Source organism: Patiria miniata, unplaced genomic scaffold (genome assembly GCF_015706575.1).
Source record: "Patiria miniata isolate m_02_andy unplaced genomic scaffold, ASM1570657v1 HiC_scaffold_3, whole genome shotgun sequence".
NCBI lineage: Eukaryota > Metazoa > Echinodermata > Asteroidea > Valvatida > Asterinidae > Patiria > Patiria miniata.
The window spans coordinates 32,823,306-32,839,752 of NW_024037069.1; the positions used below are offsets into that span (position 1 = coordinate 32,823,306).

Here is a 16,447-nt window from a genome sequence, read left to right on the forward strand (position 1 = left end):
AGAAAAGTTAACACTCTGGGGGAAGAAACATTAAAAAATGAATTTAACAATCCTTTAAAGGGAATGTACATCTTTTGCTTTTGCTGCAATTTTCAGAAATAAATGGATTTGGAGGATTAATATGTTATAACAAATATTGTTAAACTGACTTGCTTCACGTTTTGGGTTCGGAGATGCTGGGAAATCCAAGAAAACCAACCATGTTCTTGTAGTCTGGTTCCCTGACCCCACTTAAGATGAGGCGGAGCAATTTATAGACTTTGGGGAATTGTAAGGTCAGAGAATCAGTCTAGAAGGCTTGTACCCCTTCACGGGTTATTGCAATGAAAATGCAGAATAACTAAATGTGAAAAATTAGGAGCAATTTAAAAACAAAGAAGCCAGTTTTCTCCAACGCTGGTCTGCCTACCAGCTTTGGAAAAATACAAGTTTTCTTGAAAATGTCAGCACACCAGGAGCCACGATTTTACAGGATGCTTAAGACTGTCATTCCCTAACAATCCAGTCAGAAAAATGGTGCTGCAACTCCGTCTCAGAACCAGTTTCTCATAAATAAAGAAGCCATTGTAGTTAACTACCTTGCCTGGGGACACACACACACACACACACTAGTCAGTTATGATTGGCTCTCTTCACCCTGATCAGCCGGTTCTCTCTGGATATATTGCTCCAGTTCCTTCCTCAGCTGTCGACTCCTGTCTTTGAGGCTGGGCTCCGAGTCCGAGGTCATGCCTAGTAGGGCATCTTCCAAGTTGGACAACATGTCTGCACTCAGCAATGCTATTTGGTTGATATCTGGAAGGAGGAACATCATAACTTGGCAATCAAAATGGATAACAACAACGCTTCAAAGAAATTACTACCTCACAGACTTAAAAGAGGAGAAATCTTTGCCGTCTTTATTGAATGTAAGCAAGAGTGGGCAGAATGTTCCCCCTCACAAGTCTAGCCTTGATCCCGCCCCCAATATCACTTTTCTATTGAACCAAAATGTAAACCTATGCAAAGAGAATGAATTGTGGTAAAGTGCCCTGCCTAAGGACATGCAGAACATACAGCATAAGCCTGAACAACTTATTGATGAATTCAATCAGTCACAGATAAAGTAGCGCTACTTACCTTTTAGTTTAGTAACTAGATTTTCCAGAATAGTTAGAGCTTGTCTCCTGATTGCAACATACTTGACAATACCTGCGAACAAAATATCAAATTCAGTCACGTTAGAAAATTCACCGCGTAAAGCTCATTATTATAAAGGGTTCACAATAAAATGTTACTCTGCCTCAATTTCCAGATATTGAGTCAGAGAATGACCACTGTGCTGTTGTTCTAATGACCTTTAACAAAAGGTCATCCTAATTTAAATATTTACAAGCACAAACGCAAGCACACACAGTCGTACATATTGGGGTTATGGGGTACCACTATTGCCCACCTTTACTTCCCTACTATTGTTCTCCTTGGTTTCTATGGACATCCCTAACACTTTGGCTTATCTGATGTGGGGTACCAAGACCAATTTGCGGGGTACCGTTGACCCTATTGCTGCTCTTTGTCCTCAGTACCCCGTAAGTACCAATATGTAAGTACGCCGTGTTGCACATGTATGCATACTTCAAAACATGTCCAATAAGACTACAAGGAGACTAAAAATGAAGCAGTTTGATATCATCCACTTTTCTGACCATCTATCATTTCTGTCAAAACAACAAACGAGTTGCTGTTAGTGGCATTTGGCTCTTGAAGTCCATTCTAAGTTTTAAGTGCAGGAGTTTGACATGTACATGCGACAGCTCAAAAATTGATTGTGCTAGTTCATATCGTGCCAGCAGTTTTTCTTTCCAATAACATCGTCTACATGTTGGTAAAAATTCCTTGCCTACCTAGACATCGGCAGAGATCGGGGATAATGCGGATGAGAATGCTAGACAGAAACTTGCTTTCAATATTGTCGATTCCTGGAGAAAGGAACATCAACCTGTAAAATATAAAAGTAAACAAAAATCTCATGTCTCATACTTTTTCATCTTCAATCAGAACACGCGTGGATGGGAATCTGAATAGGAAAGTTGGGACTGCCATTGAAGTTGGTAAACGGGAAGTGGCTTCAGCTGGTTTCATAGGCACATGTGTTATTACAAGCTTCAGTAAGGCCAACAAAATAACATTTCTGCTTCCAGTTACCCGACCAACCCTAATTTGATGGCGCGACCCTAAAGTTTTTATTGCGAAGTTTAAAAAAAAAAAAAAAAAAAAAACACAAGGAAAAAAAGCATTAAAATTGTCAATTCCATATCACCCTGGATGCTTCGCAACAACCTATGGACATCAAAAATGCTTATATAACTACTGCTGTCCGTATTTTCACGTTGTAAAGAATGAAAGCGCCCAAGTTAGTTAACCAACTTTGAAATTGGTCGGCTGACTCCGTTTTTTCCAAGATGAAAAGAAAGTGTTTCTTGGCAACGCACAAGAGAGAGCCTGGTGAAAGAACATGCGGCGCGCCATGCATGCAACGATGGTTCCCAACACTAGATAACAGCAAGAATGGTATGAATGAAAGGGGCGGGAGCCGGCGTGGTGCACGCTCGAACTTCGGCAACGTGAAAGTTGTCACGCAAACAGCGTTAAAAATGATAAAAGTTAAAAATGCTTTGTGGTGTGAAATACACCTCGACAGTTGATCAGCATAAAAAAAGTGCAAAAAAAATTATTTCAGACCTATCGACCCAATTCTGAAACTGACATGTGATCGGAAGCAGAACAAATTTTGTTTAGCCTAAGAACAATTTTCAAGGAGTTGAAATGGAATGGCTCTCTGTCTTACCTGTCCAAGAAGAGACCTAGAGCCTTGAGGATGGTGACTTGCATCTTGAAGGTGCTTGCCTGTAGGCCCTCGGAGAGATAACGACACAGATCCTGGTGGAACAAATCTACAAAGAAAATGTGAACAATTCTCATAAGTTTATTACAATAGGAGTAATCAGAACTCCCCTACATTATGCTCCAGTGATCAGCAGAGCAATAGAAGGGACGATTGCATCGCCTCTTCAAGCACCGGTCCATTCCCACCACCCATTCTGAGCCAAGGAAGAAACCCAGACAGGTCGTGAAACTGTGCTCCATCCAGTAAGTTCGAGTCCAGTTGTCTCATTTTTTTTTTTAATCTACTAAAACTCTTCTATATTGTTGTTTAGTTCTGACCTTGTGTTTGTCTCTCTCGTGGCCAGGCTTTGCCCAGACTCTCGTAGGCACACTCCTGTAGCTTGAGTTTCTGGTCTTGTCTGGAACGGACTGACTCCTCATCAGAATCATCCGAATCATCCTTCTTGTCCTGAAACAAATAAAGAGTTTGAGGAATATAATTGGAATTTATAAAATATAAAAAGTGACCCTAAGCTTGCAAAATGCAACACAGTGCATCAAGTGTAAAAGTCTGTGGGGCCTTGTTGCATTGAGCCACCAACACCAACAAGTGGATAAACGGCCAGTTATGAGACAATGAGAGCTAGTCCCATTGAATAATGCCACAGTTGTATCCCGCTGCAGTTGGTGACCAAAGACTCTGAGGCAGTTTGGCCTTGAGACTTTTGACCTGATGGATCTTGCTACACCGAGCAGGCTTGTCATTTAGACAAGTGTTGCATGTTGTTGCAAGGTGAAGGGTTTCTAGACATAATACCATGTAGAATTACAAGACATTGATCTTGGAAGTAACAAAAAAAGGGAGAAATCCCAAGCTTATCAAGACACTTTATACAGTGTTTTTAAATTGTTCAATAGCATAACTACTGTGAAGTGAACAATGAGGATATCAGCTGACCCAAGGAAAAGTTGCATGCCTGTATGACATCAAACAATTGACCCTACTTTTATAAAGGGCTTGTTTGAAAACACAGGCTCGTAAAAAAATACGGGCACGTCGGAAAAACAGATTTCTTTCAGAAAATAATGACAACTATTAAAGTGCACCTATAAGTCACCTAAAAGATCAAATAAAGTTATTTAAAGATTAAAAATAACCGAATATCAAGCAAGAATTTAAAGACCTCCGCTTTACCTTGGAGACTATCGGGAAGAGAATCTGAGAGAGTTCCTCAAACCTATCGATGCCGTGAGCCTCTAAGACAGAAGACAAGCACTCTAAGGCTGCTATCTTGTAGTCAATGCGTTCCTTCTTACATTCCTTGAAGACAGCTGTAAGAATCGTCTCCATGGTGGGCTGCTCGGGACCAGCGTTGTTTGGGTTCTGAAGGGCAGTTCTAAAAAGTAAAACCAAAAAAAAATCACTTTCGTGAATGATCATGATTCCAAAAAGATATCACGGAACATCTTGAAAAGAATTTAAGTGTTCCACTGACCACACCTGGTAAATGATACAAACTTCATAATGAAAGGTTTGCGGAAACACCATGTGCGAATAATTTTCAGAACCATTCTCTTAGTTGAGAAATTATTTGCACATGGCGTTTCTGCAAACCTTTCATTATTTAGTATCTCCACCATGCAAAGCCTCAAATCTTACTGATTCAAACTTCCATTTTTCTTGAAAATGACAGCACGCCAGGTGCCATGATTTCACAGGATGCTTGAGACTAATATTCATTTACGTCAAGTAAGGTATTGCATAATAATTTGGTATTTTTGTTGTATATTACCTTTAAAAGATAAGTTTTCTGGATCTCTTCTGTGACTTTTGCAATGAAGTTGTGTTATGTGCAACCTTGTTTGGTATGCACAGAATTGGACCTAATAGAGTAATATATTTACCTGCAAGACGTACACACTGTTGAGATTGCCCTGAGAAGCTCGTCCTGTGAAAAGGAGGAAAACATTGGAATTCTTAGGCAACTGAAATCAAGAAGACACTGGCTCAATGCTGTTACCTGCTTCAGAAGTATATCTTCTGGGGAGAGCCAAGCTAATAAAACAAAGAGTTGGGTCTCCAACCAACTTGGAAGAAGAAAAAGTAGCCAGCTAGTGAAAAAATGGCTTGCAGTTTGATATATGGGACCAGATCAAAACAAAGGGTCAACATTTTCTCATTTTTGCTCAATGGCCTTGGTTTTTACACCACATGAAAAGAGATGTTCGTGGAACAAACTATACACAAAACATTTTCAATTTTAATATTTTTCTCGATAGCGTAAAACTAGGCTGGAATTTTTTTTTGAGAATTCAATTGTGATTTTTCCATGTTTTGGTGGACTCCACACAACTTAACAAAGAATTCTGTACTGGGGAGACCCAAATAAATAATGACGGAGTATTAATTGAGTAAACCTAGCTACCTTTCCGTCCCATGTCCTGCCAGCCAGCCCTCCGACCAACGCCCCGAGTAGCCTCCCTAGGTGTGGCGGGTGTAAGTTGGAGCCTAGCTTCTTAGCCACGGTGCTCATGGCCCTGGCTGCTTGGGCTTTACGCGGCCAGGATTGAGAACCTAGAGATTCCTGGGTTAAGGTGACAATCTCTGACAGATACAGCTTGATTCCGCTCTCCGTACCTAAACGAGATTAAAAGATTAAAAAGACAGTTTACACAATTCTTGCAACCTTCTTAAAAATTCCAATTTAAACTATAAATGCTCAAGGTTGTTTTTTTAACCGACACTGATTAAAAAAAAGGTTGAACCCATGAAGGCCCATTGAACTAATATTTGCATAAGTTCTGCTAGAGTTTTGGAAGTTCTTATGCTCAGGCATGCCAATGAGAACTCGCACACAAAAATTGGAAATTTCAAAGTTTGCAAGACTCTCTGCAGTATTTTTTTCCCTTCAATTTGTAATGGCATTTAAGAGAAGTCAAAAAGAGGAAATCAGCTGATCTGAGGCAAGTTGCTGGCCATATGCCCGTTTCATCATTATTAAAGCAGCTTGTTGAGTAAACACTGTTAGAAGCAGTTGACGAAGCAGGCAAAATGTTGGTGAAGACAAACGCATATAAAGTGGTTTAGTGCTTTAGGTTAAAAGCTCTCTTTTCTCAAGTTCTGTTGACCAATCATCTCACCTGGAGTGGAGTCTAGCCACACCTCCTCCCACACGCAATCTTTGTCCTCGTTACGTCCGCTTACTGTCAAACAAAGAAGCCATAAAACAACTTTTATCAAAAAAGAGCTACAACTTTTGATTTGTTACGCCGACTGAAGACTACTCCAGCAAACACAATAAGAAGTGATTAAAAACATGTTGCCAAGCTCACATGTGTTGATGTTTCTTAAATTTCAAGAAGCGTGCATACTTTTCGTCAATTTGTAAAAATGCTATTGGTCGGAGGAGCATTGAGTAGTGGGCACATCAATTCATAGTGTCACCGAATTAGTGTTTAGACTTATCTTACAACCAAAACTAGTATACAAATAATGAGTCGTGCAATGGTGAGAATATTTTCATGAGTTGAAAGATTAAATGTTCCATGGAACATTCCATCTTTCAACGAATGAAAATATTCTCACCATTGCACGAATGCAAAACATTCATTATTTGTTTTATATAACATCCAAGTAGATCTTTGTCATTCGATTGGAGGATGAAACTGTAAGAACGAGCAAAACTCACAAAATTGTATCATATTCACTACTTTTTTTCCAGCTTGTTCAAGGCAAACAAAGGTTTGAAATTGACATTGTAAGTTTTTAAAATCATGTAAAAAATTCATCAAGGCAACTGCATCTACTTCAACGCAAGTCTTGTGCTGCTAAAACGCATGATATGGTCTAAATAGCGCAAATATAGCGCTGGGCCCCGGCTGTACGTCTTAGCGTGCGCACGACGAGCAATAGATCAAAAGGGATGGGACGAAAATGCACGGTGAATGGAACCAAAAATGCACGGTTATGACGTAGGCCGTGCAATGGTTCGATTAATGAATGCTGCATGACCTTCAATCCTCCAATCAAATGACAAGGATTTACTTGGGTGTTATATAACAGTCACTATTGATGTGACACTGCGCTTACATACAAGCGCGATTTGCTTGCAGCCAGTGCATGTTCGACTGATATGGTTTTCGATTGCACGCATGCCTCAGATTAAGAACGTGTGTCACCCATGTAAATCTACGTCAAAGCACTGGAGATTTTCCAGAAACAGTTTGGTTTCAAATCTACAATTTTTAAACCTTTTCACCATGATATCTTTGAATACTTCAAAATTATAGAGAAATTAGGTGGTACCTTTCTCCTTCTTGACATGCATAGCCAGGAACGCTAGTGGCATGGCCAGGGCATTGTGCTTCTTGAATGTATCTGGGCAGTGTCTGGACATAGCTTGTAAGGTCACACCGCAGGCTGTATGCAGCGCCTCATCTGTCAGAATGGACAAATCAAAAAAAGTGACATTACTGTGTATGCAGCGCCTCATCTGTCAAAATAGACAAATCAAAAAAAGGACATTACTCTGCAAGTCACAAAGTTAAAAACAAAACAAAATCGAATCCATGAAAAACCCCAGGAGCCTCAGTTGCCAGAACTTTCATGACACTTTTCCAATTTTTTTTTTTGGGCACACTGTGATTGTTTTCCTGTATACTGCAATGATTTGTTTACTTAATGTTCCCTTTGTAAATCACTTTTGCGAGTCCATCTGGGACTAGATTGTGCTATGTTGTTGCTGTTTGTTGTTGTTGTTTATTGCTGTTACTGCTATTTGTTTCGTGGTCATCAATACCATCACCCTGTTCGAGTCTGTGTCTTTGGTCACGAACAAAATTGAATCTTTACCCGCGCTTATCGCTAAGACAGCTCTGACTTACCGTCTTTTTCGGTGTACCAAGTTTTCAGTCTGGTGATCAGCTTCTGCACGCTACTGTCTTTGGCAATCTGCATATCAAAAACAATCAAAACCAACCACAAACTAATCAAAACCAATCAAAGCCAATCACAACCAATCAAAGCCAATCAAAATCAATCAAAACCAATCAAAGCCAATCAAAACCAATCAAAATCAATCAAAGCCAATCAAAATCAATCAAAGCCAATCAAAACCAATCAAAGCCAATCAAAACCAATCAAAACCAATTTAACCAATTTCACCAAATGAAACCAATTAAATTGGCAACTGTCAATATTAGAATGGTGCTGAAAGCCACTGATTACTAAGTTCAGAAATTATCATGTTGTTACCCCTGATTGAAGGGCTTATTGTATTTCTGGATCTATCATACCAACATATCTTGAGCTTTGATCACTGGGACCCTTTGAGCCATGCACCACAATAAAAATGAAATGGAAAATGAAAGGGAGTTTTTGGAAAAACACGTAAGCTTTAAATTTTGATATGTAAATCGGGATTGCTGAGGGCAGCATTGTGCATACATCTTAATTGAATTCAACGGAGCGTGCTGATTGGTTCTTACCGCAATCAGGTGGCCAATAGCCGTGGCATTGCTTTTACGGACAGCGGGGCTCTTATCGTTCAGGCCGGTGAGGAACGCACTCAAAAGCTTCCCTGGACGGGCAGAAACAAAACTCAAAGGAAAAATCAATATAATTAAAACTGACAAATGAAAAAAAAGGCTGTACCTTGTGGAATTTTGAAAATCTTAAAGTTAGAAACAAAAAAGTCGGAAATCAATGTAAATAGAATATTTAAAAATACTTTTCAGCCTTCCTCCGCCTTCCTTGAAAAGTAGTCTAGAAGAATGCCTGTAATACTTATCTCCTTAATTGTTACCCTTCATGAAAATAAAAAAAACATTGCTACAGTTACAACAACATTTCTTAATTCAAAGACTTACCGGCATATGGGGACAGATCCAATGGACACTGATGACACAGAAGAATGATGAAGCTAGAACATCCAGCCTGGAATACAGACATAAAGCAGAAATAGCAAGCATTGATTCTACTGGCAAGATCTGCAATGGGTATGGACACTCAGGCTATCAAGATAATGATTTGATAAGTACTGTCTACTCGGTGCTGTCCATGGGGAGTGTGGCCTAGTGTTTAGGGTTCGTGACTCATGATCAGAGGGTCAGGGGTTCGAATCCAGCTGCTGGCCATACGTTGTGTCCTTGTGCAAGCCACTCCATCCCCACTTGCCTCTCTCCACCCAGGAGTATAAATGGGTACCGGCATTAGCTGGGGAGTAACCTGCGATGGACTAGCATCCCATCCAGGGGGAGTAGAAATATTCTCTGTTGTTTCATGCTACTGAAACCGGAGATAAACGCCGGCCTGATGGGCCACATTGGCTCGTGACAGACTTTACTTTATAACTAATCAGTGCTGTCAGCGAGCTTGCAAAACAAATCACAAGCTTGCTTTGGTAGGACTCGAACCCACGACCTGCTGCTTACTTGTGCAGGTGTCTTAACGTGACTGGCTGGCCGGTTTGAATCTGATATAGCAGTGGGCATCACAATCAATATCTTGTATTAAAATTAACATTGGTACCATACGAAGATGCTATGGAAAAGGTGCTATGGGCTCCGTGCACAAGTACCCCCTCAACGGTAAGAAAGGGAGAGTTAGGGGAGACCACTGCGAGAGATATTTGAACGCATTGCTGACGACACCTGACGCTCACGCAAAGACAATATGGCTTTGTGCACATTGAGAAACAAACTTAGTTGTGCGTACTTCACGTCATATACTTGCAAACCAGTACATGAAAAAGGTGTGTCCCTTTCATTGGCTCTCAAAAGTGGTCAAAAGCGCCCTCTACTGTCCCTCCAGTCTAAAGCATACCTTCGTTCCCATGCCGATGCCGCTGCGTATCAGGTCACAGATCCTGGAGACCAGCTCCACTAGGACGTCGGCGTCAACATATTGCGCACACTGAAATCAACCAATCAAAACCATTTATGGCCAAGTTCGCGCAAGGACTATAGTTGACCAATGGTTAACTAACGTTTGCCCGAACTCTGTCTAGTCGACGGTGGTTGACTACGCGAGTCGACTATTTGGAACCAGCCTACTGGGGTTGGTTGCTTCGCTGGTAACCAATAGCCGCGCGCATTCATAATGCTAGCAGAGAGCCAGGATCCAGAAGTTTTGCGATGACATATTGACCAGCGTTTGACTAGAGACGTTCGCACGTTGCTATCAGTGCGCAGGCTTAAGGTACGTCACAAATCAACCACTAGTCGACTAATGGTCCTTGCCCGAACTTGGCCCATGTTTCCAGCCAAAAACAAGGCCATTTCAAAGTCAAATAACTGTGTATTAATGATGTTAAAATAAAGCCGGTTTAGTAAACAACATAGCTCGAAATGAAAACTTTTCAAGAATAAAGAGAACAGTGTCAAAAACATGTACAAAAATTGTAATTTTGAAAATAAATTTTTGAATATTTTATAAATTAAAAGTGTGAAACCTTAAAATACCGTAAGCAGGACAACACGCAGTGACAGCACATTCTTGGGCATCAACATGATGTTTCTGTGACAAGGTTTCTATATTCCAACCCTTATCAAGTATTTAGTAAACCATTAGAAGAATTCTCTACTCACCATGTTGATCATTTCCATCATCGGCGAGGATTTGCTCATTGCGATGCGGGCGTTATCCAGCTGTTCAAATACAGACAAGATCAGAAAAAAACTTATTTTAAGAAATAAATATGACACAGACAAAAAAATGTTGTGAAGTTTGCTTCATTTTGAAATATTTGAAACTGCATGTCTTAAATAATTTCTTGCATACAACTAGTGGTGGGATTTAAAACCTGATTTTTTAAAAATTCGGTTTAAATTTCACTATTTGGTTTCAATTTTGGAAACGGGATATTCGAAACAGACTTAAAAAAAAATATGCATTCTTTACTTTTTTGTGACACAGGCTACGGAAAACAACTGGAATATCCTCCAATTTGCTCCATGGTCTCTGATTGTAACTGCATTCACTTGCTAGTGGTGTCCTTGGTATGAATAACCTGCCCATTCAACTTATTTCAGAGAGTTTCCACCCTTTGTTTTGTTCAACATTACAGCTCTGGAGTGTTTTTTTGTCAAGGACCAGTGGTCATTGAATCCTGCAAACTATATTATTATTATTATTTATTCGGCCAACAAATGAACAAAAGTACAATGTCAAAGCAAATATAAATCAGAAAGTAAACAAAAAATAGAAATTGGAAAGTAAGACCAGACGAGACTAAAGACTGATGCGAGTAGGAATGGGTTGGAGGGGGGAGGGAAGGGAGAGTGGACAGTTTGACAGGGGAGAGAAGATAGAGGGACGGAAAACAAGAACAATATAACATTTCAAACCGGCCAGGGTAAACAAAAGTGTACTTAAACACTGTAGCCCTAAGGCCTGCCTACCCAATCATTGGGAGGGCATTGCATGTGGCAGCTCACTCGTCACTTTTTGTTGTGCATGACCGTGAGCTGGATGGGGACTTCCGGAGAAATCAGATAACCGTTATTCGGTTTGAAAAAATTAGGATAACCGGATTTTAAAATCTCTGATTTCTCCCACCACTATACAACCAAACTCAAAATATTGTTCAACAGAAAAATGAGCATAATTTTGAATTTTTCAGGTTCTGTTTCACAGGTTTTAAGATTGTAAAACAAGTATCTTGTTGTTTAGTTTTCTCTATGTCAGAAACAAAATGCACTGAGGGACTGATACAAGTCTAGAGTTGACCGACCTTTTCCTGACTGTCCTGGTTCTGTCCAACGTGTAAACTCATGTAGTTCATAGCCTGGTGTTCCAGACCGCTCAGTGATTCCAGCTGGGCGGTCACCAAGACCGCCATGTGGGGTTTGAGTCTGCTGCCGGCCTTCTTGCTGATCTGGAGTAAGGTGTACAGGCTAGCCAACAACAGAGGAAAGGACAAGATTAAAGGGAAAATACAACATCTGCAAACATCGAAAAATGAAACTATCAAGTTTTTACAAAAAACCGAACTAGGATGTTGGTAAATGACAGTCTAAAGCATCCTGTAACATTATGGCACCTGGTGTGAAGTCATTTTCAAGAAAATGGTATTTTTGTATACATTTGCAACAGTGGTCGGCTGACCACCGTTGGAAATACCTAATTTTCAACTACCGCTCCAAATTTACCTTTTTTTCAGTCCAAATTTTGTTTGCTATTGGCTATATGTTCATGAACGGGTGCAGGCCAGCTAGACTGGTTCCCTTACCTTACAATTTTCCGGCATCTATACATTGATCCATATTATCTTTAGTTGAGTCAGGGAACCAGACTACTTGACCATTTTTGTTTTTCTTGGTTTTTCCAGCATTTTCAAACACAAAACTTGAAACATGTCAGTGTAACAATATTTGATCTATTATAGAAACTCCTCAAATATTTCATTTCTGAAAATTACAGCAAAAGCCAATGATGTACATTCCCAGCCTCTCAAAAAAAATCTGGTTTGTAATGTCTACAAGAAACATTACTTTGGGCCTTATTCTAAGTTGGGCATAAGTTCCTAATTGGGTAGACATACCTGATTGCACGGACTTCTTCAACTCTACTCGGCAGACCATGCTCCAGTAGACACGGCAACACCAATGCTAGGGCCTGCTCCCCGACCCTACCATAGGACAGGTCACACATCTTAATACTCACCTGGCAACAATCAAATATACGCAAGTGATGAATGCGTCATGAATATTCATGAAGTAATCCAATGATATCATTGGTCAATCACATCTTAATGCACACCTGTTGAATATAATATGACACCATGTAATGACACTAAGACACAAGCAAAACACTAATTGTAAAAACAATTAGCAAAACGTGCACAAGAATTGTAAATATAAAACTCATACATATTCATGAGTTCAATTATATTGGTCAATCTCATCTTTAAGTACATCTTTTGAACCAAAATGTTCAGACAGGTTCTGTGACATCTCGCACATGTGAAACCTATCCTGTGAACTTCAGCAGTTACTCGTAATACATCAGCCCCACTACCATTTTTCATAGCTACGTAAAAGTTCTGAACATTTAACAGAATTAACCTACCGCGGTAGAATCGCGTCAACGCAGCATTTACATAACATACAAAAAGACGCGGAATGTGCAAAATCTGAGACAAACAAAACTTTACATACAGAAATTTCAAAGGGTTGTCTAAGGGGCGTGGCTAACTCGCAAACGGCGATAGGTCAATTACCAAAGTTGGAAAAGGTTTGGATTACAAACAAAAAACGTGATAACGGCTATTATTTTAGCTACCTTGCTTAGCGATCGACAGGCTGCCTCAGCTGCCTTGCGGACAGACTCCTGAAAAATTAGAATAAAAGTGAAAAAGAAAATCCATCAATATTTTGACACTAATGTTTGACACTCTCCAAGTATCACAAACAGAAACAGATCAAATAACAGATTATAATGAAATAAAACGTTGATGTAATGTAGTATTTCTGATAATTTTTTTTGTCGTTCAGTACTCACTTTGATGTCGTCTAGTACTTTGAGACAAGCCTCCCATAATTCTGGCAAAGATTCCACGATGCTGTCCACATTTCTCCCTCGAAGTAAATCACTCACGGCCAAACAACTGTGGGGGAAAAGGAGTAACTCAAATGCTAAAAGAAGACCAAACTAAATCCTCTAAACAAATGAACATCTGTAATATACATTGCAACTGTATAATTATAGATCTCATGGCAAACAACTTTTTTTTTTTTTTTTAATACCAATTAAAAAAAAGAAAAATATATTAAATTCAGATTTGTTTTGGTGAACAAATTTTGGGTTTAGGCCAATTATTTGACCCTTTTTAGGGTCTCCTTATAAAAACAATTTTTTTGGCAGGAAAAGATGTTGTTCCTTTAGAGTTATCTTAGAAAAGTCGTGAAATATGATATAAGCATATATCAGACAACTTTTGTTTAATATTTAAACATTGAACAAAGATTTTGACTGGAGCGAGGTTTGAACCTGCGACCCCCAGATTGCCGTTCCGGTGCTCTACCAACGGAGCTATCCAGCCCTATGTAGGCAGTTCCCCATTTTTGTCAATGTCTTTGCGAAAGTTTTGGCCATACCTAGATTCTCGGTTCCTCCACGCATGATGAGTCAGATGATGCAGCAGATCAGCAGCAATCTCCTTCAGATACGTATCGACCTAGAAAATCAATGAAAGAACATAAAGGTGTAATCCATCCAATAATTCTCAGTGCATTAACGTACTCCTGAAATGAGCCAAGTTATATATTTGCCGAACGATTAAAATGTGAAACGATCACAGAATTGTAAATCATACCACGTTCTTGTTGTCCTTGACCAGCGCACTCCAGATGCTGGTCATAGCTTGACGGACAGGACCGCTCGGATCATACTGGTATCTGTACAGGCGGGGTACCAACTTGGGCAGGTATGGAGATAACTGGTCCCCTGCATGGGCGGCTATGGAGCTAAAGCCGAACGCTGCACCCTGCGGTCACATGATCAAAATGAAAACGAATTTATCATTTGATTTTCTTATTACATATTTCAGTTATTACATAATTATTAGTTATTTCTAATTCAAGGTCAGTGAGAATTTACACGGGAATCAGTCTATTACCTTGCGAGAGTTCCACATGGCGTTGTGATTGGCTAGATTCATAAATTTATAGATGAGATCCGGTTGGTTCATGTCACTGGCCAATGAGCACAGCTCTTTGTAAGTAGACAGGGCTCCGCTGTGAATCAACCAATGAAAACAGATGAATTAAACACGAAATCTGATTGGTTCATGTCATGCCCAATGAGCATGGCTCTTTGTAAGTAGACAGGGCTCCTCAGTGATCCACCCAATCAAAACAAAGCAAATTAAACATGAGATCTGATTGGTTCATATCATGGCCAATGAGCACAGCTCTTTGTAAGTAGACAAGGCTCCGCTGTGAATCAACCAATGAAAACAGAGGAATTAAACACGAAATCTGATTGGTTCATGTCATGGCCAATGAAAACATCTCTTTGTAAGTAGACAGGGCTTCGCTGCAAATCAACCACTAAAAACAAAATTAAAAATCACTAACATTTCAGAAGTTAAGAATTGGAAAAAGGAGAAGCTGCCACGGCCTAAAGCAACCAAATAAACCGCATTCATGAGGACGGGTCCCTAGTCTTGAGGCTGGAACTCACCCTCCAGGGTTGCTCCCCAATGAACCTTCTGCAAAGACTTTTGTCTCGCCTGTCACAGCATGCTTGGCTCTACAGTCCAAAATAAAAAAGGGGGTAAAATGGCAATGTGAGGTTTCTTAAGCAACTATGTAAGATAACAAAGACAGACATGAACATACACAAATTGCTCTGAATCCCCAATGCAACAAGGTTCTAGAGACTTTTATAATCGTTACACCTTGTAGGGTCTGGAAGGGCTAGGGTTGGGTCATATTTGGTGTGAACGCACATGACTTTGTGACGTCACGGAAAATAATTACACTTTAAATTTGCATAATTTTGCAACAACTGTTTCATGACATCAAATTTGCCACGCTTTCACATTTGCTCAAAGTATGAACGAGCTCTTAGGGTTAGTCGTGCATTTTGTCACGTTTTAAAAATAATGCGTAATTTTCTTGGTGTTATTTATGCCATTTGTTTCATAGCTTCATCACCTGTTAAGACAGCACCCTACCTCTTTCCTGTCATGAGTGCGTCCACTAAGACGGACACCAAGTCGTTCTTTCTATCCGCTGTGCTCTGCTCATACACCAGACTCAAGCCTTTGGAGGCTACTTCTTGGGTTATTTCTACAAAAGAGCGACAGAAAATAACCAAATGGAAACTACAATACTCAACGGGGATAAAAAGAGAATCAATATTGAATCAAATTCTCTAAATTTCAAAGTATGACTGATAACTAAGAAACTCTTGACGATGATGTTGAGTTTCTGAAAGTCAAGAATGAACTTCTTCCAAGCCTGTTACAGTTTGAAATGAATTTTCTTTAAATTTTACTGCCTTTGAGAAAGATTATGCTGGGATTTGAACAGCAGAGTACATTTTTTCTTTTGGGAGGTTTTGCCAGATAGAAAATAAATGTGCTATTAGGCCAAAAAAAATCGCGTCGATTTGAATCATGCGCGTCAATCTTTTTTTTTTCAAAAATGTTCCGCGGTAGCTCCAACAGCGGTAGCTCTTTTTACCAAAGAGCACCAAGGAATGGGAAATTGCACCAAGGCAAATGATCAAGAGCACCAAGGCAAATTATGGAGGACACCAATGTACATGAGGACACCAAGTAGCAAAATAGTACCCCACCTTGTCTGTACAATCCAAGCTTGAAGAAAAAAAAAAGAAGCCGCGTCCCCGCGTCAATTCCGGAACTTTGGTCTGACCAGAGACCGAATATTTTTTTTTTTTTGGCCTTATTGATGAATATTCTTCCAATATATCACAGTTTCACACCCAAAACAAAAACAAAATTAAATAACAAAACAAAATAAAATAACACACCAACCGTTCCAGACCAACATTATTCTACAGATTAGCAGAAAGGTGCAACTACATGCAAAAGATCGCCTGTTGCTGTCCAGT

General features: G+C 39.8%; 1 protein-coding gene across 1 annotated transcript in view; it reads right to left on the minus strand.

Moving 5' to 3' along the window:
• Positions 1-379: 379 nt before the first annotated feature.
• Positions 380-16,447, minus strand: part of LOC119737083 (proteasome adapter and scaffold protein ECM29-like) — a 37,500-nt gene continuing 21,432 nt past the window's right edge. The window contains exons 24-47 of the mRNA XM_038211173.1: positions 15,546-15,660; positions 15,050-15,118; positions 14,484-14,601; positions 14,181-14,351; positions 13,963-14,042; positions 13,367-13,472; positions 13,148-13,195; positions 12,408-12,529; positions 11,598-11,760; positions 10,453-10,512; positions 9,689-9,778; positions 8,734-8,800; positions 8,353-8,444; positions 7,750-7,816; positions 7,172-7,303; positions 6,007-6,069; positions 5,292-5,503; positions 4,771-4,814; positions 4,061-4,262; positions 3,205-3,334; positions 2,828-2,933; positions 1,884-1,978; positions 1,120-1,191; positions 380-795 (exon numbers count right to left, since the gene is read on the minus strand). Coding sequence (XP_038067101.1) covers positions 617-795; positions 1,120-1,191; positions 1,884-1,978; positions 2,828-2,933; positions 3,205-3,334; positions 4,061-4,262; positions 4,771-4,814; positions 5,292-5,503; positions 6,007-6,069; positions 7,172-7,303; positions 7,750-7,816; positions 8,353-8,444; positions 8,734-8,800; positions 9,689-9,778; positions 10,453-10,512; positions 11,598-11,760; positions 12,408-12,529; positions 13,148-13,195; positions 13,367-13,472; positions 13,963-14,042; positions 14,181-14,351; positions 14,484-14,601; positions 15,050-15,118; positions 15,546-15,660 — 2,603 coding nt within the window. The 3' untranslated portion in view covers positions 380-616. The remainder of the gene's footprint in view (positions 796-1,119; positions 1,192-1,883; positions 1,979-2,827; positions 2,934-3,204; positions 3,335-4,060; positions 4,263-4,770; positions 4,815-5,291; positions 5,504-6,006; positions 6,070-7,171; positions 7,304-7,749; positions 7,817-8,352; positions 8,445-8,733; positions 8,801-9,688; positions 9,779-10,452; positions 10,513-11,597; positions 11,761-12,407; positions 12,530-13,147; positions 13,196-13,366; positions 13,473-13,962; positions 14,043-14,180; positions 14,352-14,483; positions 14,602-15,049; positions 15,119-15,545; positions 15,661-16,447) is intronic.